Here is a 24,364-nt window from a genome sequence, read left to right on the forward strand (position 1 = left end):
AATACTTTTATTCACCAAGGATGCATTAAAGTTATCAAAAGTGACAGTAAAGACTTTTACATTGTTACAAAAATTTCTATTTTATATACACTGCCCGGCCAAAAAAAAAGTCACTGTTTGGATTTTAATAGGCAAATACTTAAGTCTATGGATGGATCATTATTACAGTGATTATTATGTTTAGCATGTTATATGTTTGGCAACGGTTCTTTTAACCCTAAGACAGTTCTTAAACAACCATGTATTAAGATGTATCATGGCCATATTCCAGGATGACAATGTCAAGATTCATCAGGCTCAAACTGTGAAAGAACTGTTGGGAGGGAGCATGAAGAATCATTTTAACACATGAATTGGCACTGACCTTAACCTCTGTGTAAGTTTTTGGGATGTGCTGGAGGAGACTTTACAGATTGCTCACCTCTTGCATTGTCAATACAAGATCTTGACCAAAAAATGATGCACCTCTTGATGGAAATAAATGTAGTGATGTTATTTCCATCAAGAGGTGCATCAATTTTTGGTCAAGATCGTGTATTGACAATGCAAAAGGTGAGCACTCTGTAAAGTCTTCTCCAACACATCCCTAAGGCTTTCAATGAAATTAAGGTCAGGATTCAGAGGTGCCAATTCATGTGTGAAAATGATTCTTCATGCTCTCTGAACCATTCTTTCACAATTTTAACCCTGGTGAATCTTGACATTGTCATCCTGGAATATTGCCATGATGTGTCTTCCTACATGGTTGTTTAAGAAATGAAAAGCTAACAATATTAAGCAGCACAACTGTTTTCAATATTAATATGTAATAAGAGATGATTCTTGAGCACCTAAACAGAATATTTTAATGATTTCTGAAGGATCATGTGACTGGAGTAAAGACTGCTGAAAATTTAGGTTTGCCATCCATCACAGGAATAAATTACATTTTAAAATCTATTAAAATAAAAACCAGTTATTTAAATTGTAATAATATTTCACAATATTTAGTGTTTTTACATTATCTTTGATAAAATAAATAAAGCCTTGGTGAGTATACGAGACTTTTAAAGTTTTAAACGGTAGTGTACATTTAAAATATGAACAGACCTGTTTCTTTATTTGTTTTTGTTTTGTTTTCAGCGAGCTAAATGAATGACCTCTATCAGCTGTATGAAAATGCATGAAACACATTTAATCTCTCTCTTGCAGGGTTTGGAAAATGATGAAGTTAAGCATCTATTTAACGTCACATTGCCAAAGATGGTGAAACTGGTTTTGGATACGCCCAAGATTTGCACCGAGGTAAGGCTACACAAAATCAAATGCTGTCCTCCACATTGGCTGAGACAGACACTCAGGTTTTGGGGCAGAAATAGATCAGTAGTGATAATCATGTCTGGCTGCTAAAGGTCAATGGGCCCATCGTGCAGCGGTGTTAAACCAGTGGCTAGTGAAGGGCACTTCCACATGAGCACAACGGCCTTATTAGGAGCTGAACGAATAGAAGCCACTATTAGACATTCCATCAGCCTAATTTCTGACATCAGAACAACACTATTTTCTTAAATGTATCCTAATTTATTTATTCTTGATTTGTAATATTTCAAAGTGCAATTTAGAAACAATGTTTAATAGAGTTACAGGTTGCATATTAAGCTAGAATAGATTACAGTATTTTTAACATAAAAAATACACACTAATAAATTTAGGCAAGTCAAGTCTGTTTCCCCTTCAACAAGCTAGTTCTTACTCAGCCAATGAAACGGTGTTTATGTAAGATCCTGCACAGGTCTTTTGCCCTTAAAAAGGAACATCTCTCCTTGCTCAGCTGCACTCTTTTATTTATATACATTTTTATTAACGTTTGCATTGATTAGTCATCTATACTGCCCTTAAGAGTCTTTAAGTCCAATCAGTAGAGATGGATGACGCTCTGTGCAAATGCTGCTGGCTGATGGTGGGTTACAGCAGGGCACCTTAATTACTCCTGGCCATTTGCTTAATGTAATTCTGTCTCCCTGTTTGGTCAATTGCTAAACTAATTATCTTTGCCTCTCTCTCCTCTTCCATAGCCAATCCCGCTGCTTAAGACGAGGATGAATCAGTCCTTGACCATGTCACAGGAACAAATTGCCTGCCTTCTTGCCAATGCCTTCTTCTGTACATTTCCCAGACGCAATTCACGCAAGTCCGAGTATGGCAACTACCCCGAGATCAATTTTTACAGGTACTGCCTCCTCTTCAGTGGGGTCGCTCTGGAGACCTGTATTTTACAGGTCCAGTTATTGATTGTCTGAGGTTTTAGATTTCCATCCAAATTAGGGTTTATGTGTAGCCTGTGAGGTAACTCACAACATGATTTAATTTCGCTTCCCATTATCTAGTAGTCTGTTTCTATTACATTTACAATGGATTTTTTTGGCCTGTTAATATGGCATGTATAGGCCTCAAAATTCAAATTTAGTGAAGGCTCCACTTTATCAAACTTACACTCCTTCACATTCACAAATCCACACTGTGTTTTTCATTTACAATGAACATTTGCACTGTTCTCACTTTTCCATCATTAAATGTGACCCGTGCTGGTAAAATAAGTCGGAATGCGCACAGGCTAATTTTGAGCTACAGGCAAAACAAACAAAAAAAAATTTTGGTCGAAATTGAGGTTTTCACAAAAATGAGTTCATTAAGCCCTCGTCTAGCAATCCCAATGCCCCAAAAAGCAATTAAACATCATTTTTTTTCTCTTCTCACTTCTGGATGACTGGCGCTTCCTCTCAGCACAAGTTTGGTATCATTGTAAAGCGCAGCATTCCAACTTCGTGAATATTCATAGTGAATTCTCGATGGCATGTCTGAAACAATGAAATGTGATTTTCAAGCTCATGCTGATGTAAACAAAACGATCTTCCTCACGCTGACTGACCGATCCAAAGCGCGCGCACAAAGACGCCTCAGACAGCGTGCGATCCCGATATACACACATACTGTACACAGAATTACAGTATTTCAGAAAATCTGTCTTGGCGAGTATGGTTGCTAGGTGATTTTGTTTTAGAACCTTCAGAAAACTTTAACTCGATTTTTCTCAAAATTGACTCTATCAAACAGGTGTAGCTCAGTCATTTTTTGTTGGATTCTAACAAATAATAAATCATTTTGAAGGAATAACAGTAACTCATTTTTGAAAATGTGCTCATTGCAACTCATTTTGCCAGCACAGGTCACAAATGTTTTAATATTGAATCATCCATAAGGGGGACTCCAGTTACAGTTGTAAGTGTGTTGTAAACACAGTCTTTTTCTACTATTTGTATATCTATTTTAGAGTTTCAAGACTTCCGCTATATGGCTGTTGTTAAAAATAAGATCTTCTTATGGTCTTGGTCGACTTTCCAACTCCTCATTCAATGTTGTTTGGTTTGATGGATTTCGTCTTGCCATTTTACAACATGAAGAGAAGAAAACGTGTAGGAGTTTCTCTCCCCTCTTAAATTGCAGCTCTACAGCAAAGCCACTCATGTGGTACAGTACTTAAATCAAGCCTTTACGGGCTGATTAAAACAAATGAATGAGATGCTAGAGAGACTGATGTGAAATGCGTGGCCATCCATCTCTCATCTGTCATCGTGCCTACTCAGATGTCTTCCTCTGATGAGCAGGATCCCCCTGCTGCCAGTGCTCATCTCACTGCATGGAGATGTTGTTGGTATTCAACAACAGTATATCGAAGTGTACATATCAGTGACAGTGGGGGTAAGATGTGTCTTAAACTAGGTAGCTGTGCTGTCATATGGCCAGTCATATAGTTTTTGTCATATGGCCAGATATTTTGAAGGGCTCATCATATACAGCTCCCTGTCACAAAGATTCAAATGATAAAGGCAATTTATTTTTGCTGTAGCAGGTAAAATGAGTTTTATGTTAAATATGAACAGGTTTATAAATATATTTATATAAAAAGATTAGTGTTTTTAAAAAACTATACACACAACAAATGTTTTGTATAAAATTTCTAATTTCTTCAAATGCCAAAAATTACTATTACCAAATGTAATATAAATACTCTGAATATTAGACCTTGACCTGGCCGGTATAAAAATGTGAATAATGTGCTGAAAAATATGACTTCAAAATGGAATTTTTTTTTTTTTTTTTTGCAGTAATGTTCATTTTGTTCATCTTTCACGTATTCCCCAATTATTAAACTTACTCCATGGCCTGACACAGCTTACCACTAATGTGGGTCGAGTTGTCACCCGGAGCACTTTTTCTACATAGCAAAACATTGCGGAAAGCCATTTATAGAAAAAGTTTTAATACTTTGGCGCTGTGTTTGTCAAATAATGACACAAGTTTTGAGCTGTACTATCTGTTTGTTCAGGAAACCTGTTTGAAAACAGTAATTATTTTAAGTTGATGACAATAGTGGTGCAGAAATTAGACACTTAATCTTTAATATGGCTAAAATGTCTTCTTGTAAAAATTCCAGTCAAATATTGTCTCTGCTGTAATGAAGTTGTTTTCATGCAAGTCAGAGTAACAAAACCATCCTTTAAAAGCTCTTTGGGAAAACCGTCAGTGGTTCATCATGCCGCACACTTGCAGAAGAACGCAGCCCTCTGTTTTACTCTGTCATGCTGAGATGGCTATTGATTCCCCAGGCACTTCAAGTACTTATACAACCTCCTAGACTTACAGAGGATCTAAATATAATACTTTTGGCTTACATTTCCAGCCATTACCTTGTTTCTGCCTTTATTTTGCCTGCTGGACATACTTAAAGTGCTCCTAGATAATGAAGGTCTGAGCGATATCAGCATTAAACCTAATTGATCATTCAGGTGAACACAGTGATACAAACTGTGTACCAGCATTCTACACTAACAAACAAGTTATTGTATGTTGCTATGTTTTATGTTTTTTTAAACATTGTATTATTTAGGACAGTGTGGGACGTGGCTACAGCCATGCTGCAGAAAACAAGTTTCAGCAAGACCGCAGAGTATCCAGACGTGCAGATCGTTATGGTGCGGCCCACTTTAATTGAGTGACTGTCCATCAGTTTACTCATTGGCTTGAGCACTGCCGCTATCAAGCACCAGGCAATTTAGAGATTGCTTGTTTGGCAGAGCTGTCAAAGTCTGCCCTCTGGGAAATGACATATAGGCTAGCTGAAGATATATTTACTTTAGTTTCAAAATGTGCACATCAAAGCAAGCTTTCCTGCGCTGCGGTACACCTGCAAAACTATGAATACAGATCCACCAATGAGATCTGAACAACTGACGTGGTTTCTTGAAAGATTCAGATTAATTATAGCCTGCTTGGGAGCTGCCAAATTGACTTGTATTGCCATGTTTGTTGGTTATGTCAGACTTGCATTGTGCGTACATCGACTGCATTCATAGAATTATATTTAGGGGTGAATAGGATAAGCTGTGTAAGTTTTTACTTAACTCTGCTTTTGTAACGAAGAAAGCAGTTGTAATTTTGGATGTCTGCTATCAACTCAAATTTGACTGCTTCAGTATTTTTGACTTACAATAGATAACTTAATCCTTGTAAATCCTAATTTTATTTTGGATTAGGACGTATTTAATTGATCAAAACTGACATAAAGGACTTTCATAATGTTACAGCATTTATTATTCGGTTTTAAATAAATGCTGTTCTTTTGAAATTTCTATTCATCAAGGAATCCTGAGGGGGAAAAATCACTTTTTCCTTAAATTAGGCAGCACAAATGTTTGATAATAATAAGAAATGTTACTTGTGTAGCAAATCAGCATATCAGCATTAGAATGATTCATTAAAAAAAAAAACTACTCTTTAGCCAAATAATTATGGATTTTATACATTGGCAATTCACCAACATTTGTAGATTTTTAAACCTGGACACAAAACTCATATCGCCTGCCATGCTCTTTTCCCTTGTGCATTTCTTATTTGCAGGAATCAACACAGTGTACCCACCGACACATCTTACCCTACTCTCCCCTACTTTTTTCCCATCTTTGTTTTTCCCCATTTTGGCACCAGAAATTCCCAGCTTGTCATGTTATTGAAATCGGTATAAAATCCTTTAATAGGTTCTTGTCCTGTTGAATCAATCATATTTTCTCATATTAAAGGTCAACAATCAGTTTAACTAAAAAGCAGCTATTTTCAGTCAACAACAGGTTGCCTTCCGGGCTACATTACATAAAATCAGCTCCACCATCAAGAAGACTATATATAGGAAGCTTCAATAACTCTGTCTTCCTTCCCAAAGGGCTTTTAGTGCATCAGCTTTTCCTCTGTCATTTCATTTGTTCTACCTTTTTTCCTGCTTATTCCATTGGCATCAAGTGAGAGGATGGATGAATGCAAGTGGAAGATGGTTAGCTTGAAGACTGCAGTATTCTAAATGGAGAAAGCCATTTGCTGGGGTAGGGGAGGCATCACGGCTGATCACTGTAAGGGCTTTTGCTATTTGGGACTTTTAAAAGCAAGCCTGCAGTTCTTTAATGTCTTTAAAAGAATGAGGAAGTGTTCCTCTCTCCATCCTTTGTAAAATGGGACATGAGCGCAGCGCTGAGCCCGCAGGCGCGGGTCCGTATCATTGTTGTCCTGACAGAGAGCCCATCACAGGCAGGCTTGCTGAGCAAACAGGACTTGTGAGATGAAGCGGCAAAGTCCGATCACACGGAAGGCCTACTTCTAACGTGTTCCCAAGAATGACGCACTAACCTGCAGAAGTTAACGATGAAGCTCACATACGTCACACTGACTTTGGGAACTAAACGTCTCCCTCTAATGGCCGTTTATGACTGTGTGATAATTGCCCTGTGAAAGTAAATGTGGATGGCTTTTGCTAGTGTATGTAGCTAATCAACACTTGTGTGTCTTTATCTTTCTATAGACTGTTTGAAGGTTCCTCTTTACGCAAGATTGAGAAACTCAAAACTCTGCTGTGCTATTTCAGAAGAGTCACTGAATCAAGTAAGTCTGCCAAACTGTACAAATATCCACTTAACACTCTGACTTTAATGTGGTACAATTGATGTTTATTATATTCCTGTTTGTTTTTTCTACATTTTCAGTGCCCACTGGCCTTGTCACATTCACAAGACAGTGCTTGAGCACTATTCCAAAATGGGAAAGGTACACAAGTTTAAATACATATTTATTGTGCTTAGTGTTAGGGGTGTAACGGTACACAAACATGACGGTTCGGTACGTACCTCGGTATTGAAGTGACTAAACATAAAATTGCTTATTTTTTCTTATTTTTTATTAAACAGTGTTTTATTGTACAAATTGTGTCTCTCTCTTTAAATAAATTCAATTATAATTAACATTTTCTTAAGGATAAAAAAAAATCTCTGCTAATGCTGTAAACTATATACATGGAGCCCTTTCTTGCACATTACTATAATATTAAAGGTTACAATTAACAACAGAGTCCAAACTGTTAAATTCAGTTGCTGTTTATTTTTAGATATAATAATCAACACTCAAATAAAAAAATAAAATAAAAACATTTAAATTGCACTTAAGGCAGGTTTTGCATTAACTTCTAAATCTAATTATAAAATAATTTTTCAATTGTATTTCTACTCCAATTCATTTTGAAATATAATCATTTACACAGTTACTGTCATAACTTGTTTTCATGACAAATTTATTTAAACATATATTAAATAATTAAGAGATTACTAACAGGTAAAGTAAATATAATGAATATATATGAATAATAAATACATATATTTAGTGCAATGCTTCCCTCTAGAGTTAACTAACATGCTGTGGACACTAAATGATTTGCCTGAGGTAAATGTAATTCTATGTGAGATATTATTCTCAAGCTGTTTTATTGATGTCTTTCCACGGTTGAAACAGTGGTTGAGAGATTACACGTAAATATTTATGCATAGATCGTCTGTTCTTCTCTGCTCTTTTTCCTGTTGTGGCGGTTAGCAAACAGCGTTGCATTACCGCGCATGCCCCCTTCTGGATTGGAGTGTGGATCGCCTGTGACTGACTATTTGTCATCTGACTGTATGCACTGAACCGTGACGTCCGTACCATGATGAATACATGTACCGTTACGGCCCTACTTGGTGTACAATGTTGTTGTTGGGTTTATTCATTACTACTTATACTTATGATAGATCTATGTATGTATAATTTTATTTTTCTCTGTTTAATTAACGTGATTTTTCCCTTTGAGGGATCAGTAAAGCTTATTTTGTTTATCTTTATAGTTCATAAAAGAAGTAGAAAAAGAGCATATAGTGATTAAAAAAAAAGTATTAGTCTCACATTTAAATTTGAATGTGCTACAGCTAGAGGGCTCTCTGACATTTAAATTAGTTTACAGAGATCACTTCTTTGTGCTTGATAAATGAACTTTGGCACTATGTAGTCACTTTGGCCAATTGCTTCCTCTGGCAGTGCAAAACCGCCTCTCTGTTTTGCTTATTAGAGAACTCTTACCGCTGAGATGGTTGTATTTCAAATTGCTTTAGTCATGATTGTAACCTTCCACTCCTAGTTCACTATAGCATTTCTAACCTGCCTCTATTTATGATGCAGTTGTTTAACAGTACAAGTAAATGAATGTTTTAGGAAGTGGTTATTTTGCCTGTAGTGTTTTGATGGAATTTTATTTTTGACCTTTAGCTCAAAGACACAGCTCACCCGTCTTCATATCACCTGTAAGGGCACCATAGAGAATGAGGGCTGTGGGATGCTTCAGGTGAGAATGTCATGCATGGATAGTTTAGTTTTCACTGTGATATCTGTCAAACATAAGATTACTTTGACTGACACAGAATACCTTTTCTGTCATCCTTCCTCTCTCCTCAAGAAGACATGTCTGCATAGTTGTTAATTATAATTTTTTTTTTTTTTCATGTTAAATGTGCTCATTCTGCTCCAGCTGTTAGTGATTTAGGCGGTTTATCCTGAACAAGAACACAGACGCATACGCACAAAATAGTATTTCCCCAAACTATCATTGGGACATTCTATGTAATAGGTACCTCTTCCAGTTTGGCATACATTTTTCAATATTTCAGTTTTTTAAGACAAATACATTTTTGTTGATGTATCTTTATATATCCATTTTTGTTGTTTTAAGGTGCACTTTCTTGTCAAATATCATATTGGGTATGAATGCCATGCAATGAAAGCAAAAAAAAAAAAAAAAAAACTAAACTAAAACATCTCAGTTTTGACCCAGCTGACTGAGGTTCTGCATATCCGACGGCCTCGATCACGTCCCTCCCTGCACCTCTCGAGTTCATCGCAAAGTCTGTATGCTGGGGTCCTCTGCCCTGCTCTCCTTTTCCCATCTCTCCCCAGTTGGGGCAGGGCACACCCTGACAGCTGACGGGCACACATGAACAGCCCTGGGAGGTCCCAGGAGCCCGGGGTCCTGCCGGCCGGATTGACGGATGTTTCCGGAAGGGTGGGACGGTCTGACAGGTTGTCAGTAGTGCTGAGGAGAGGCGGGGCAGTCGGAGCTGGAGTTGAGTGACCTGATCAGCGAGATCATCTGGCAGCCTGCCAACCTCCCTCCCCTTTTCTCCTCCATCTCACTGAGGAGGCTGTGGCCCAGTGAGTCCGTCCTGACAGCCTGCAAAACACAGCCTCAAAGGGGTCCTGCACTTCCCCTGTTTACCTTTTCAAAGCTGTCCTAGGCCGATATTAGCACTGCTACCCACACTCCCAGTCTTTGAAATATAAAAATGCATAACAATAGGAGACAGCACTGAAGAAATGTCCTTCACAACAGAATTTAGCAGTGCCACAAAACAAGCACTCATGCCTTGTCTTCCTTACTTCCTTCTCCTGCTTTTTATGTTTATGGCAATTTTTTTATGTGTTTTTGTTTTTTTGTATAATGCAGTATGGTGTGCAGTAGTATGACGTAATTTTATAATTAAAAATACAATATTATTACATGCGACAAAGGCTTTAAACCGTCTGCCTGGAAGCTGTGAACATATTTGTTATATGACCTGGCTAATGGCCAATGGTTAATAGATCCATTATTCAGAATGGAGGGAGTGGTGTTTGGCCTTGGCAACAACCTGCAGGGTCACAATGGACAGAAACCATGACAGTCCTACATCTGTTTTACCTCAGTGGGGGGAAAAAAATAAAGATAATATTTAATTTTTATCATTATTTAATTATTAGTTAATTCTTTTTTGTTTTACATCAGTGAAAAATGTTTTAATCAGACCTTTGTAATAATGTTTATTTATTTTTATTGATTTTTGTTATTATTTTTGTTATTATTAATTAATTTTGTTTGACCTTAGTAGAAAAAAAGTTTTTATCAGACATTTTATAATAATAATGTTAATTTTATTTATTTATTTATTTTTGTGTTTTACATTGGTGAAAATGTTTAAATCAGATATTTATTATAATGTTTAATTATTTTTATTGATTTTATTATATTTTTGTTTTACCTCAGTGAAAATGTTTTAATGAGACTTTTATCTAAGATTTTTTTTTTTTTTTCTCTCCAATTATAGTTAGAATTTCATGGCTTGCAAGAAATCATATATCCTGTACATTTTCACAGTTCTTTCGCCATCAGCAGGTCTGGCAAAAAGTTAATTTTGTATTTGTACATGCACCAAAAATTGTGCACAAATTTAAGGTCTCCTGAACTATGCAGAATATTCTCTCCTTTTACTTTACTCATCTTTTGTAGTTTTACGCACAGCCGGGTACAGCACTCTATTTTCCACCCCTGTGCATTTTAGCACCCTGTCCCTTACCAAAACTTATAATCTCTGGTGACATCCTGGACAAACAGCCTGGCTTGCAGTCTTACCATTTGAATGTTCAGACAAATATCATAGATCTCTGTACCATAACACAATTTCACACCATGTTCAAGGATGAAATTGTTTTTTTTTTACTCTTCAGGCCAGCTGAACAATTTTGCAGCTGATGAATATGTGTTTTTATTTGTGCTGCAGGTGGACTTTGCGAACAGGATGGTGGGTGGAGGGGTGACAGGTATGGGGTTGGTCCAGGAGGAGATACGCTTCCTCATCAACCCTGAGCTCATCGTATCACGCCTCTTCACGGAAGCCCTGGACCACGACGAGTGCCTCATCATCACAGGTCAGCACGCACACACATACACAGGAGTGGAAACAGTCCACTCCTCCCTCCCGTCTGTACTGCACACCCTCACACATCCCTGTCTGATTGATGTCAGCCATCATTGAAGTATCTTGTTCCTCCCTTCTGGCTGTTCAAACACCTGTTTTCTAAAAAGAGTGAAAATATTTTTGTACTTGGTTGAACCTATGGCTCATTATATAATAGGTTGGCATGGGAATCATGAGGAATTTAATGATTCTACTTCATTAGCACAGGGGTTGTTAACTTTTTTTGTTCCAAGCACCCCCCAAAATTGTTCTTTTTGTGAGGGACCTCTTTCAGAAAACATTGGCAGCTGCATTTGTACTGTGTGATTAAAAATATTATCATGATGATATTACATTTACATATAATTATTTAGCGCAACGCTTTTATCCAAAGCAACTTAAAAATGAGAACAATATAAGCAATCAAACCAACAATAGGGCAACAATATGCAATTGCTATAAAGATAGCTTGAGGTTCACAGTGTATCTTGTAAAAACATGAAAATAAACATATTAAATTAAAATTGAGTTATAGTACTTTTCACAAAATAATATAATTTCTTTAGTCTTTAGAAAGCATAATAACAATAATGATTGCAACAAAATTTCAGTCGTCAATACCAATACAATAATTAATCCATTTAAAACACTGGTTGGAGATGACCACAAGTAATTCAATGGTGCATTGAGTGAGTCAAACTGCGCTTCATTCATTGAAAAGATTTATTCAGGCTCTGATTAAGGTGAGATCAGGTTTGTTTCCACTAATGAAGTCAGTCGTTGTAATCAGAGATCTCTAAAACTACATATAGTGAGCTGAGTAGCACATTGTGTGTTTTTGCCGCATGTAATTTGCCATTGCCCACAGAAGCTTGTGTATACATTCAGCTCCATTCTTCCCTCCCCCCGTCTTCCCTCCTCATCCAATTTGAACGTAAATCCATTACATTGATTCACGCTGGACTCAGGGCAGCCCTGTTATTCCTCATTTCTCTCTAGCTGAATTGCCCTATTCTTCACCCTCCAACTCACTGTGCTTGAGTCAACACGTTAAGTGACAACCCCCCCTTTCCCTCTCACTTCATATCTCTCCCTCTTCTTCTGTGTCTCTCTCTGTCCCTACGCTATTCTTCCATCACTCTGTTCCTCCTTTATGAACTGTGCTCTTTGACTGAGTGGCAGCATTGGAGAGGAGCCCAGGTCATGAGTAAGTGTCCTGCATCCGATATATTACAAACTGTTTGTTTTTTCACTTCCTCACTGGTTGTTTGTAACAGCTGAACCCTGCTTTTCCCTTCCCACATCTTTTGGTTTTACCGGTTTACATCTGGTGTTTTAATCCGTGTCTTTTGTTCACTTTCAACCACTTCTGTCCTGATTTCTTCAAGGGGAGGGTCTATGGGTGGGTAAATGTACTGTATTGTTTTTTTTTTTTGTTTTTTTTTTTAGATCTTTCGATCTAATGGACAAAATAAGCTTGCGCAATTTACATATGAGCTCTATCGAAGACAATGGAAAAACATACGGAGAGCAGCAGCTTTCGTTTCTGCTCTGATAGCCACAAGAGCACGGCGAATGCTGTGAGTGCGTGTTAGAAATCTGGAATGGTGAAAGAACATTGTGCTTGGTACATTTTTCGTCTTCAAACCAAACTTGGGTTTCCAGCCAACAAAGTTTAAATCCCGTCTGGGTAGCTCGCTTCCCATATTGTTTACTCATTAGGTCAGTAGGTGGTCTTTTGTTGCTGTTCGAACGCATCCGACCACATGAGCGTTTCCACTACGAACGCAATCCGAATGCGTTTTCGATTACCTCTGCAAGTGGTCGAAAGTGGACAAGTTCAAAACTTTTTAGATCACATTTACGGCTGTATTTACTGTCGTCCACTTGTGATCCATTTGACCAAAACGCATCTTGATACCAGGTGTAAACAGGGCCTCTGTTGCTGCAGAACCATACGCACACATAAGGGAAATCAAAAGTACCTGTTCTGGTGCCAACTGATATAAAAAAATTTAAAAAAGTAGTACGAGTCAATTCAGTATTAGTAGTGCTGACTCAGTTTGGTTACCTGATGGCTATCAGTTGTGATTACTATGGATTCTTAAAGACTTTTGAGTAAAGTTTGGTAATGAATCAGCTTGTGAAGCATTTTAAATGATTTATGAGAACTGAGTCAAAAGAACAATTTATGGTACAAATCAAACAATACCTTGGCTCAATCAAAATAATTTTGTAAAGATCCTTTTGATTGCGAAGGTCATGGAAATGTCATTGAAAATTAATTTGTCAAAAAGTGCAGTGTAAATGCTGCCTATAAGAACTGCCACTCTGCATTATATTTATTAAAGGGTTAGTTCACCCATAAATGAAAATTATCAAATAAATTACTCACCCTTGAAGCATCCTAGGTGTATATGACTTTCTTCTTTCAGTCAAACACAGTCAGAGTTATATTAAAAAATGTCTCTTGCTCTTCCAAGCTTTATAATGGGAGTGAATAGTAACCAAGATTTTGAATCCCAAAAAAAGCCCATCCAACCATAATAACAGTAATCCGCATGACTCCAGGGGGTTAATAAAGGCCTTCCGAAGCAAAGCAATGCGTTTTTGTGAGGAAAAATATCCATATTTATAACTTAGTATAATCGCTGGCTTCCGGTAACGTCCGTCCGCGCATTCCACGAGAGAGTCGAGTTCCGGCGTATGACGTAGGATGTAGGAGTAGCGTAAGCTTAGGTGAGAGTAGATGACTCTCACGGATCAAACAAATAGGCCTGGGCAACAAACTCAAGCTCCTCCAACATTTCTCTTTAAAATTCGCATTTTAGACTTCTAATTCATGACCGATGTTTTGTTTTGCTTTATGCTCTGCGCTTCTGCGTTCGTCAATACGTCATGCGTCAGGTCAAAGTTCACTCTTCCGCAGGAATCGATTCGCATACAGAAGCCAGTGATTCTAGTATATAAAGTTATAAATATGGATATTTTTCTTACAAAAACACTTCGCTTCAGAAGGCCCCCTGGAGCCGTGTGGATTACTTTTATGATGGATAGATGTGCTTTTTTTGTGGGGGGGGGGGCTTCAAAATCTTGGTTACTATTCACTCCTATATTTATTATATAGATCAGGGGTGGGGAACGTTGATCCTGGAGGGCCATTGTCCTGCAGTTTAGCTCCAACCCTGAAAAAAACACTCACCTGCCTGTAACTTTAGTAATCCTGAAGACCTTGATTAGCTTCAGGTGTGTTTAATTAGGGTTGGAGCAAAACTCTGCAGGACAATGGCCCTCCAGGATCAACGTTCCCCACCCCTGATGTAGATATATAAAAATTAATAAAAAAATAATAGTATATATCTTTCACCTGTTCCAGAAAATCGTTCACATAGTTGAACACTCTTCTAGTTTTTGAGTTCCAGTTGCAGTCACAGCCATGTAGAAATGTTGTGCTGTGATAGGCTGTTGCCTACTCTCACACCTGCTGTCATGCTCATTTCTCATCCACCCATCCCCTCTGACGTCCTCCAAACAATGCACAGGACACAAACCATTGCGCAGATGCACAAACCATTGATCAATCAAAATCTTGTGCCTTTCAAACCTATATGTCATTTTCTGGAACACTAGAAAAAGATTTGATAGTTATGGAGCAGAAGTGGCTATACACCATTGAGAAGTCATTTTCAGAGTTAAAATTCTAGGAAATCAGCCTCAAAGTCACTGTGAACTTGGGAGATTTCCACCCTGTCACAAAATACCCTCACTTGGAATCAAGCTCAGATATTAGTCATCTCTCTCTCTCTCACTTATGTCCTCTCTCTCTTACCCCTGCTGCCCTCTCCTTCCACTTAATGGTATTACCTCTGGCCACAATGAATGACTGCGGGAACGGCCTTCTCTAATGGATTCAGCCATTCCATCAGGGTTATTACAACAAACGAAATATTCATCGTCATCTCTGTTTCTATTGCACTTCAACTAGCCTTTGCAGCAAATCATATCCTGCCAGTAATGCATCATGACACAGGCTCCTTAATGCACACTTTCTGCATCAGTACAGTTGGCAGAAATGCTGAAGCGTCGATACAGAGACTGGATATTAATCTTGTGATTGCTCTTTGTCAGAGTGCCACTGAAACTGGCCACAAACACACTAATTAGATCAAGGTGAGGGTGGAGGATTCTGGAGGTCTTCGTGATAGTAGGGATGCACAGTGTCTGTTTTGTTTTTTGTTGGTTTTTTTGTTTTTTGTTTTTTTTACAACATTTATTTATAGAGATCATTTAAACGCAATATAAATTGATCCAAAGTGCTGTACAGTGTACAAAGTAGGTCTACACAATAAAAATAACAACAATTACAAGTTTCTAAAAGCAAAAGAATAAAAATATGATTTAAGAGTAGATTTAAATATGTCCAATGAAGGAGCAGACCTCACATGATATGGGAGACCATTCCAAAGCTTGGGCCCAGCCACAGAAAATGCCCGATCACCCTTTGATTTGTAGCGACACCATGGCACAGTTAAATCAGGTAATGGTCATTTAAGCAAGTGGTTTGATTTGAGTGTCTTGAAAAAATCAAGAAGGAAAACTGTGCAGTATTTAGTGAGAAGCCTTCTGGCTAGTTATAATAAGTACAATATTATAACATGGTTGTTTCTGATAGAACTGGAAAACTATATATAGTTTTTTAGAATGAGATAAGCTATTTTGTGAGTGAATATGTATACATAATACTACTACTACTAGTAGTAGTAGTAGTAGTAGTAATAGTAGTAATAATTATTATTATTATTATTGTAATAACTGCAGATTTAAAGAGGCCATATTATGCCCTTTTATAGTCTTTTGTTTTGGGGTTTAAATGTGTTTTTTGAACATTCATGAAAACACATTTTTCACAAATTTTACATTGTTGCTTCACATCTCCTCCTAGTCTGTCAGTAGTGCTCAGAGCTGCGTTTCCCAAAAGCATCATGAGCCCATCTTGATCGTGGAGACCATTGCCACCAATGTTGTCTACGATCAGCTAAGCTCACAATGCTTTTGGGAAACGCAGCCCTGTTTAGTTCCTTTCTCTATGAAGCCCCTCCTTCTGAAAAGCACAATATGCTCTAATTGGTCGGCTGGACCAATGTGTTGTGTTTGGTCAACTGCTTTGAGTATGTTTCAGAAATGTCACGCCACTTACCATAACCATGGATTTCAACAGACTACTAATGCAGCTCATCCAGGCTTTTTTTTTTTTTCTTCATATGCCTTGGGTGGGAATTATTTAAATAAGGGATATTGTATAAGTTCCTGGAAGAAAAACTGAAGACTACAATTAAGGCATTTCAGAGAGTTCAGAAACAGGTCTTACTGATATAGAGAATAACTTCCTTTTGCAGTGGACTTTGTGCTATGTAACTTTGCAGACCTTTTTCATGCTCAAACAGCAACATTACACACTAAAGAAAGTTGAAAAAATATACAAAAGCATAATAGCTCCTCTTTAAATCTCATCTATATGCTAATCACTAATTTTTAATTTGCGATTAACGGAAATTATTTCTGTCTATAATATGGTGGGGACAAAAAAATGTTATGCATACTGTTGTTGGAATTGACCCACTTCTTAATTTGTTTTATTTATTTGCTCTTCTTTCAGGCACAGAGCAATACAGTGAGTACTCTGGCTATGCAGAGAGCTTCAAATGGAAAGCCAATCACAAAGATAAGATACCCAGGTAACATTATGGATTACTGATGATAATAACTTTAGGAAACGCCTCTTAAATGGGTTCCTACACTTTTATAATGTTGTTAGCTATCCTTAATATAACCAATCAACCAAGATAATAAAAATGAGGAAAGCCCTGAATAAAATAAACATCTTTTCCCATGCTCAGAGACGGGTGGCAGCGGAAGTGCACCGAGATTGTGGCCATGGATGCACTGAAATACAGGAATTTCATGGAACAGTTTCAGCCTGAGAAAATGACCCGGGAGCTAAACAAGGTCAGCAAAGGCTTTAAGCAAATGTTGTGCTGTGTTTCACACTGATGACATGAAATGGCAAATCCTTGACCTCCGTCAAGCTCTAATGGCCTTTGATTCTCTTAACCTTGAATTTAATGAGGCATGACATGAGTCGTCTTGTCAGTCTCTTGTATTCTGCAGTGATTAGCTTGTATTTGTTTCACTATGATAAAAGGATGTCTTCTTTTTCCAGGCATACTGCAGTTTCATGCGGCCTGGTGCAAACCCCCAGAACCTCTCTGCTGTTGCCACAGGGAACTGGGGATGCGGTGCGTTTGGAGGCGACACTAATCTCAAAGGTACATGCAGGTCCTCACAAAGTGAAGCTACAATTTTCAAGATGATCTTATAGGACATTTCATTCTGAAATTTCATGCACCAAAAGCTCACCATTTCTGATATTCCAGCTCTTAATTATTGTCATGTTATGGGTGATAACTCATAAATGGCTGATATTAAAAATCCATATCGTTTTGTCTAAATAAATAAAACCTATAATCATAGCTTTTTAAATGCTATTTTATTTAGGCATCACAACATTATAATGTAGAGTTTTAAATGCTGTATGTAATCATAAATTGTTAGTTGAGTATATTTATCTCTAGATTATTTATTTATTTATTTTTATTCACTGCTTGGTTTTGTTGTGTTTTGGCATTCAGACAAAACAGAGAAGCTCTCTCACTTTGTTTTTTGACCCAAGACATGTTTTTTTCCACTTTCCTGTTATTGATCAGCTGACACACATTTATGTTTTCTATTACAAGTGCAACTGATTTTCCAGCCTCATCCATAAATTCATGGCAAGCTTGTGACTTTGCCAGCTGCTCATTTTCTGTTGTAAAGATGGAAGCCCGTTTCATGAGATGATTCCATCTTTGATAGTTCATCATTGTTGAAACCATGTGGAGCTAGTTAGTTTCTCCAATTAACTTATCACACAGAAAATTCACCTTGATGCTTGTCTGTTTAGTTTAGCACTGGTTGGACTACAGATTACCCATTGTAATTGATTGCTCTCATTTGAACAACATTCATTCATCAGTGGGCTACATTCAACCTCTTTAAATATTTAAAATCTTTAGACTCAATTTGAAGCTGGGTGACTAAGATTGAGTCTCTTAATAGGGGTTGTTAGACATGGATTATTTACCTTTTAAAAACAAATTGGATGTGTCAGTCATTTTCTCTACAGCTAGGAACATGGAGCAAAACTAAAGAATCCCCGCTATACCATCAATGATGTATTACACCATATTTTATTTATTTGGGTTGGGCAGCTATCAGTATTTACTGGGAACCCTCAGATAATATTAACAATATATCATAGAGCATGCAGCGGTTGATTGACCCTTCATTGTGCTAATGGGTCATATTCCATATTCCCATGCACGCGTAAATGTATGCATGTCATTTCTGTTTAGGGATGCGTGCAGTAAGGATAAATGAAAATGAAATATGAAAGGCTTCCTAAATGGTATTTATGAAAATTTTGCTCTCTATCGACTGAGTCTGTTTGTCCTTCCAGCTCTGCTGCAGTTGATGGCAGCTTCTGAGGCCGGGAGAGATGTGGCCTACTTCACATTTGGAGATGAAAGACTCATGAGGGACGTCCATGACTTGTACATCTTTCTTAAAGACAATTGTGTCACTGTCGGTAAGAGGCCTGCTACATTCTGTATAAGATCTTTGACACACATTATAAAAATGGATGTTTGTCCTGGTGGATGTAATTTTAGATATTTTATGTATGAATAAAAAATAGACCGACTGACAGATGTTCAAAAGTTTTGGGTTGGTAAGATCTCTTATGCTCACCAAGGCTACATTTACAATAAAAACAGTAACATTGTGAAATATTATATATTATATATATATATATATATATATATAAGAAAAAAATCATAAATACACTGGCTAATTAAATATGACAATACATTTAACAATTCCTGCAATATTGAGCCATTTGTTTTACTTAATCAAATGATACCATTAGTGCTCTTCAGTATTGTGAAGTTCTGCCTCAACTGACCCCGCTGTTTCTGTCCCATTTTTCCTTTCTGACATTTATTGAAACCTTTTTGAGAAAACGCTGTCAGCCATCTATTGTACTAAAGTGGAGACGGCAGTAAACTCGTGCGCTCTGTGATTTATGAATGGCTCTGGACTTGGCTGACGCCATGATGCTCACCATCCCTCAAATCTTTTTTTTTTTTCTCTTCCTCTCTCTCTCTGTCTTGTAGGCGATCTGTACTTCCACTTAAAGCAGTACTCTAATGTGGTGTCTAAGCATGGCCAGTGGCCTAACATCAATCTCTATGGGTACATCATGGATAAGGTCAGTACAAATATGGAAGCGGAGCCCAACCCTGGCCCCAGCGACAGCAACTTGACCACTGCGCCTTCCCCCTCTCCTGCAGACTGCCATTAATGCTGGTCAACGGCTAACTGAACCTGTCTAAATGCCTCAGTGCTTTCTTCTCCTTTAGACAGACTTTTTGTGTGATTGTCTGAGACATAAGAAAGCACATTATGCCTTTCTTTTCTACCAGTGAGTATAGGTTTCAAGTCACTATGAATAAGGCGACAGGAAGTTTAGCAATAGTCACTCTGACTGTAAATGCTTACTTGTGAACATCATCTAGGTTTGATCTCGGAGGAGTTTTTCCTAGAATGCCACACAAACTTACCTGGGATCAAATTTACTGCATGATCTTGTAGAATTAAATGATCCATTTAAGTTGGGTGACCAAGGTGTAGTCTTTTAATTGTTTTTTTGTTTACATCCAGAAACTAACAGTGATTCAGAATACAGTGTTTCGATTAACAAAATATGCATGAGAAACTCTGAATGCACAATAAGATCCCCTGTGACACTTGATTGCAAAATGTATTGCACAAGATTTTTTTGCTGTAGAGGGAAAAGTATTGCTGAAATATGAAAAGGTTTGATAACGAAAGATGTGAAAAAGAAAAACTGTTGAATAACAACTTGTATAATCACACTAATGGAACTGCTGCAAATTCAAATTGTGTGAAAACATATAGTCTCTGCATGACATTTTTAGCAATTTATTACACTCAAGGTTTTTACTGTTTCATTTATTGTTTTGATTAAAGGCACCTTTAAGAAATGGGGTTGATATTTAAAGGTAGTGAATATTTTCATATGTTTTGCTCTTTATTTTATTATGATTTGATAATTAAAATTGTTGTTTCAGACACTTGTCGGCCATTTTTTTTCAAGGTGGAAGAAAACCTCAGCTTCAAACAGCTGAATGCTCTTTCTTTCTTTCTTTCTTTCTTTCTTTCAAATGTAACAAGGCAGTTCAATTTTTCCACTTCTTGTTTCTTGAGGCTGGCTATATACATGTTCAAGACTTATTTGTCATGCTAATCAAAACATGCTAAGGCTTTTACCCAAGTTGAATTATTTATGCTCAATTACAATTTCAATGGCAACTATACAAATCATAACCATGAAAAATTATCTTAACAGTCTTTGTTACGGTATGTTAACATTTATCTTCAATATGTGTCTTTTACAGTCGCTTTAAAAGTCACATTTTTAGAAAAAAATCTCTCTTTTGAAATGTAAACACTTCAGTCTGACTCTAATCGTACAGACTAATAGACCTAGATTGTAGCTTTGTCCAGCATGTATACACCTTAATTGTATAATGCCACTTAATCAGACCATGTTAAAGACCTAAATTATAGTTCTAATTTGACCTTACTGACCTCTTTTGATCACCACCTTTGTTATGACTGCTTCTAATCATCCTCAGATGCTTTTGAACGTTTTCATCAGTTCAACCTGGAGCACAAGTACCACTTGGTGACCAAAAGATGGTCACTATTGTTTCAAAATGGATACAGTATTCCTTGATTTCTCAAATACTGAGGTCATTAAAGGGTCAGACTTTAATAGAAATTTAAATGTCAATGAAATGAGTTAAGAAGCATTACGTTCCTGTCAACATTTGTTTCATAAAGAATGAAATTGTGGGCATGGAAGTATCAAATCATGTTTCTTTTTTTTTTATATATTCTAAACGATGGCTGCCTTTAATAAGATCTCTGGTAAGGGAGGCTCTTGGCTTCGTCTGTTTCAAGAGCTGAAGTCAGAGAGCACCAAAATGACATTTTCACTTATAATTGCATGACCTTACTTGTGCTTGGTTACAAGACGCTTTTTGTTTGTTTCCATTATAGCGCTGATCAAGACCAGAGAGGGACAAATGTAGATGTTTTATTATAATGACATGTATAACAGCACCACAATATGAACCTCTGACTCATATGGCACCTTGTACTATTCCGCTGTTACGCAGCACTTTTTGTGGTCACAGCTTAAATAAGTGCTGCTCCACAATTGTGCAGTCCATCGCTAACTGTTTGCATCTAATGTTAAAATCTCTGTTTAAGAGTCCGAATTGTTGTATATTTTTTCCACATGTAAAAAGGTCACGCATGACTCCTGAAAATCATGCATTTGGCATTTTCTTTAATCATGTCTGCTTTATTTCTGAAACAACCATGATAGCAGCCCAGTGATGATTGATGACAATGCTTTCTTTTTTTCTGGTTGTTGGCCACTAAGAATGATGAAACTAGTTTTGAGGTACTGAGGGGGAGGGAAGGCAATTAGCTCAGACTGTAAAATCCGCCAACATAAAGACCATCAATCTAGATGACTGAAACCACGTTCAAGTGAATTCTGCACAATCCCTACGAAAATTAGGAAAGCGTAATTGTCCGATGTGATTAAGGATCAGAGGTTACTGAAAATATCAATGTTCTCATTACACCCTGGCACAACTTAATTTGAAGTCATTTTTATAAATATTTAATTGAATTTTAAACAGTGGTTGCGAGTTATATATACGTTTCTGTTAATTACTGTTTAACCTTTATTAAAAGGAAACTGCATTGTAAGAAGTGGAAGAGCCAAGTCTCAGCATTTCCCTGTATCATAGAAGCATCAGGTACAGGCAGAGGTCGAATTGTAAAAGAAGAAAAAAACTCAAGGGGGATGGTGTGGTCGTCGGCGAGGGGGGATTGGGTTGGGGCTAATGTACCTCAAACGTTTTTATTTATTGGTTTAAAGAATAGTAAAATAGACATTATTCATTAAATTATTTATATCATTGTAGTATTCGACTGACCACCAGACTCTCACTCACACATCACACAATCCATCCCTTTATATAGGCTACCTAGAATGGTGCCTTTGAAATGTTTAATCATTATCAACATATATTTTTAATAAAAAATAACTTTATAAATGAGTTCCAAATGACACACAAGAGGCGGGTCACATGTGGCGTGGAATGATGGCGCTTGGGCGGACTGCTCCTGAAAAAAAAAAGGAAGTTTCTTTAACTTAACTTTTTGAGTTATCTTTTTACATTGACTCAGTTAAGTTGTATTTACTTAGAATTTTAAGTGTTTTCAACTTGACAAATTTAGTTATTTGATCTTGTAAAGTTTAGTTGGAATCACTTTACAAAAGTAAAGTGAACTTACTTTAAGTTTTCAATACCACAGCTCATGTTCATTTAACCTAATTTGACTTATTTCTTAGTTAAATAAAAAAAAGTTTAAATTGTTCTTATATCAATTGTAAATAATGCTTTTATTTTTAAATGTTTCAGCCATGTTTTGTTGAGATTTTTTTCATTCAAACTAATTTCTATTGCAAATAATAGTTGATCTGATGTCAGCCACTGAAACATCACCTTCAAAGAATTAAATTAAATCTCTCAAGATCTCAGCAGAGTTTGATTAAAAAACAGCTTTGCCAGCTTCACTTATTTTTTATTTTATTTTCAATTATAAATAAGTCACCATTATGGTGAACAGTGTTCCCTTTAGTTGTGCTCTTGATCCTTGAATTTTCAAATTAACTTTTTTTTTGGCTGCTTTAAAACTGTGTTTAGAATACATGCTAGTTGTGTTAAAGAAAGCTACTTATTAATGATATAAGCATCATAAAGTGGTTTGCTTCGTTGATCATATTTGAAAGCTCATCACTGATTGTTAGGTGTTATTAGTGCCTTTAAACTTTCTACTGATCTTGTGAGACTGCAGTATTTGCTCTAGCAGTGTCATGGCAATCTGATCATTTGAAGAATTTTTAAAAAAACATGCTGGAAAGTAAGTTTTGAAATACAGCATTATTCAGAAACACACTGACATCAAGAATCAGCATATGAATCTCAACAATGGTGAGATTCAACAAAAAGCTTCAAGCTGCAGTGCATTCTGGGTGCACAAATCAAAACTCATCCATGGCTCCCAGCATACATTGCGGCATGCATTTTAGTAATGTTGTCATCTGTACAAAGAAAAAACGTTTCTGTTTTTTGTACATCGTTGTCGTGTAAACGTGTTAGTTTTTCTCTTACTGCTGAAATTGTGTTAGCTGTGGCAAAAATAGCAAGGGAAAATGTGGTCAGGTGATGTTGACAACTTGATGATGAAGAGGTTGTCATCATCTAGTAGTCTAATATTACACAGAATGTTGGGTTTTTTTTTTTTTTTTTTGATCATGTAGATGTAATGCAGTTAATTTTCAACTTAATAATAGTCTGTTATAGAATGTATTGCGGCATGAAGCATGTCACCATTGTCGAGATTTGTATTTCTCAGTAAGAGGGTCTATATTCTATATTCTATACCCTTAGACCCTCTCAGTAAGAGGGTCTAAGGGTCTATATATAGGTCAACCTGAAGTTTTCACTTGCACGCCCACTGAAGCTAAGCAGGGTTGAGCACGGTCTATATCTGGATGGGAGATCTCCTGGGAGGCTGGGTAGCTGTGGGAAGAGGTGTTAGAGAGGGTTCTAACGCCCCAGTGGGTTCTAACGCCCCAGTATAGTCGTAATAAACTACTGTATAAAGGGTGCAACCCTGGTGTAAAATAGTCTATACAGCACATCACATACCGCCCATGGCCCAGTACAGTCGTCAAAAACTGTACTGTTAAAATAAACTCCAGATAATAAGGGGTGTAAACCTTGGGCAAAAATATTCCCTACATTACATCACATACCATGCAGGTAGTTAGGTAGTTAGTTTCTGTGATGCAATGCTGAATTTTAATCAGCCATTACTCCAGTCTTCAGTGTCACATGATCCTTCAGAAATCATTCTAATATGCTGATTTATTATCGTGTTGGAAACAG

General features: G+C 37.0%; 1 protein-coding gene across 2 annotated transcripts in view; it reads left to right on the forward strand.

Annotated features, from left to right (window-relative positions):
* Nucleotides 1–20,398, forward strand: part of parga (poly (ADP-ribose) glycohydrolase a) — a 32,053-nt gene extending 11,655 nt beyond the window's left edge. For both annotated transcript variants that reach the window (XM_051916503.1, XM_051916502.1), the window contains exons 8-18: nucleotides 1,192–1,284; nucleotides 2,055–2,209; nucleotides 6,887–6,966; nucleotides 7,068–7,128; nucleotides 8,650–8,725; nucleotides 10,971–11,118; nucleotides 16,804–16,882; nucleotides 17,045–17,153; nucleotides 17,368–17,473; nucleotides 18,703–18,831; nucleotides 19,418–20,398. In XM_051916503.1, the coding sequence (XP_051772463.1) occupies nucleotides 1,192–1,284; nucleotides 2,055–2,209; nucleotides 6,887–6,966; nucleotides 7,068–7,128; nucleotides 8,650–8,725; nucleotides 10,971–11,118; nucleotides 16,804–16,882; nucleotides 17,045–17,153; nucleotides 17,368–17,473; nucleotides 18,703–18,831; nucleotides 19,418–19,605 (1,224 nt within the window). In that variant the 3' untranslated portion in view covers nucleotides 19,606–20,398. The remainder of the gene's footprint in view (nucleotides 1–1,191; nucleotides 1,285–2,054; nucleotides 2,210–6,886; nucleotides 6,967–7,067; nucleotides 7,129–8,649; nucleotides 8,726–10,970; nucleotides 11,119–16,803; nucleotides 16,883–17,044; nucleotides 17,154–17,367; nucleotides 17,474–18,702; nucleotides 18,832–19,417) is intronic.
* Nucleotides 20,399–24,364: the final 3,966 nt, after the last annotated feature.

The sequence above is a fragment of the Ctenopharyngodon idella genome, chromosome 13 (genome assembly GCF_019924925.1).
Source record: "Ctenopharyngodon idella isolate HZGC_01 chromosome 13, HZGC01, whole genome shotgun sequence".
NCBI classification, from domain to species: domain Eukaryota; kingdom Metazoa; phylum Chordata; class Actinopteri; order Cypriniformes; family Xenocyprididae; genus Ctenopharyngodon; species Ctenopharyngodon idella.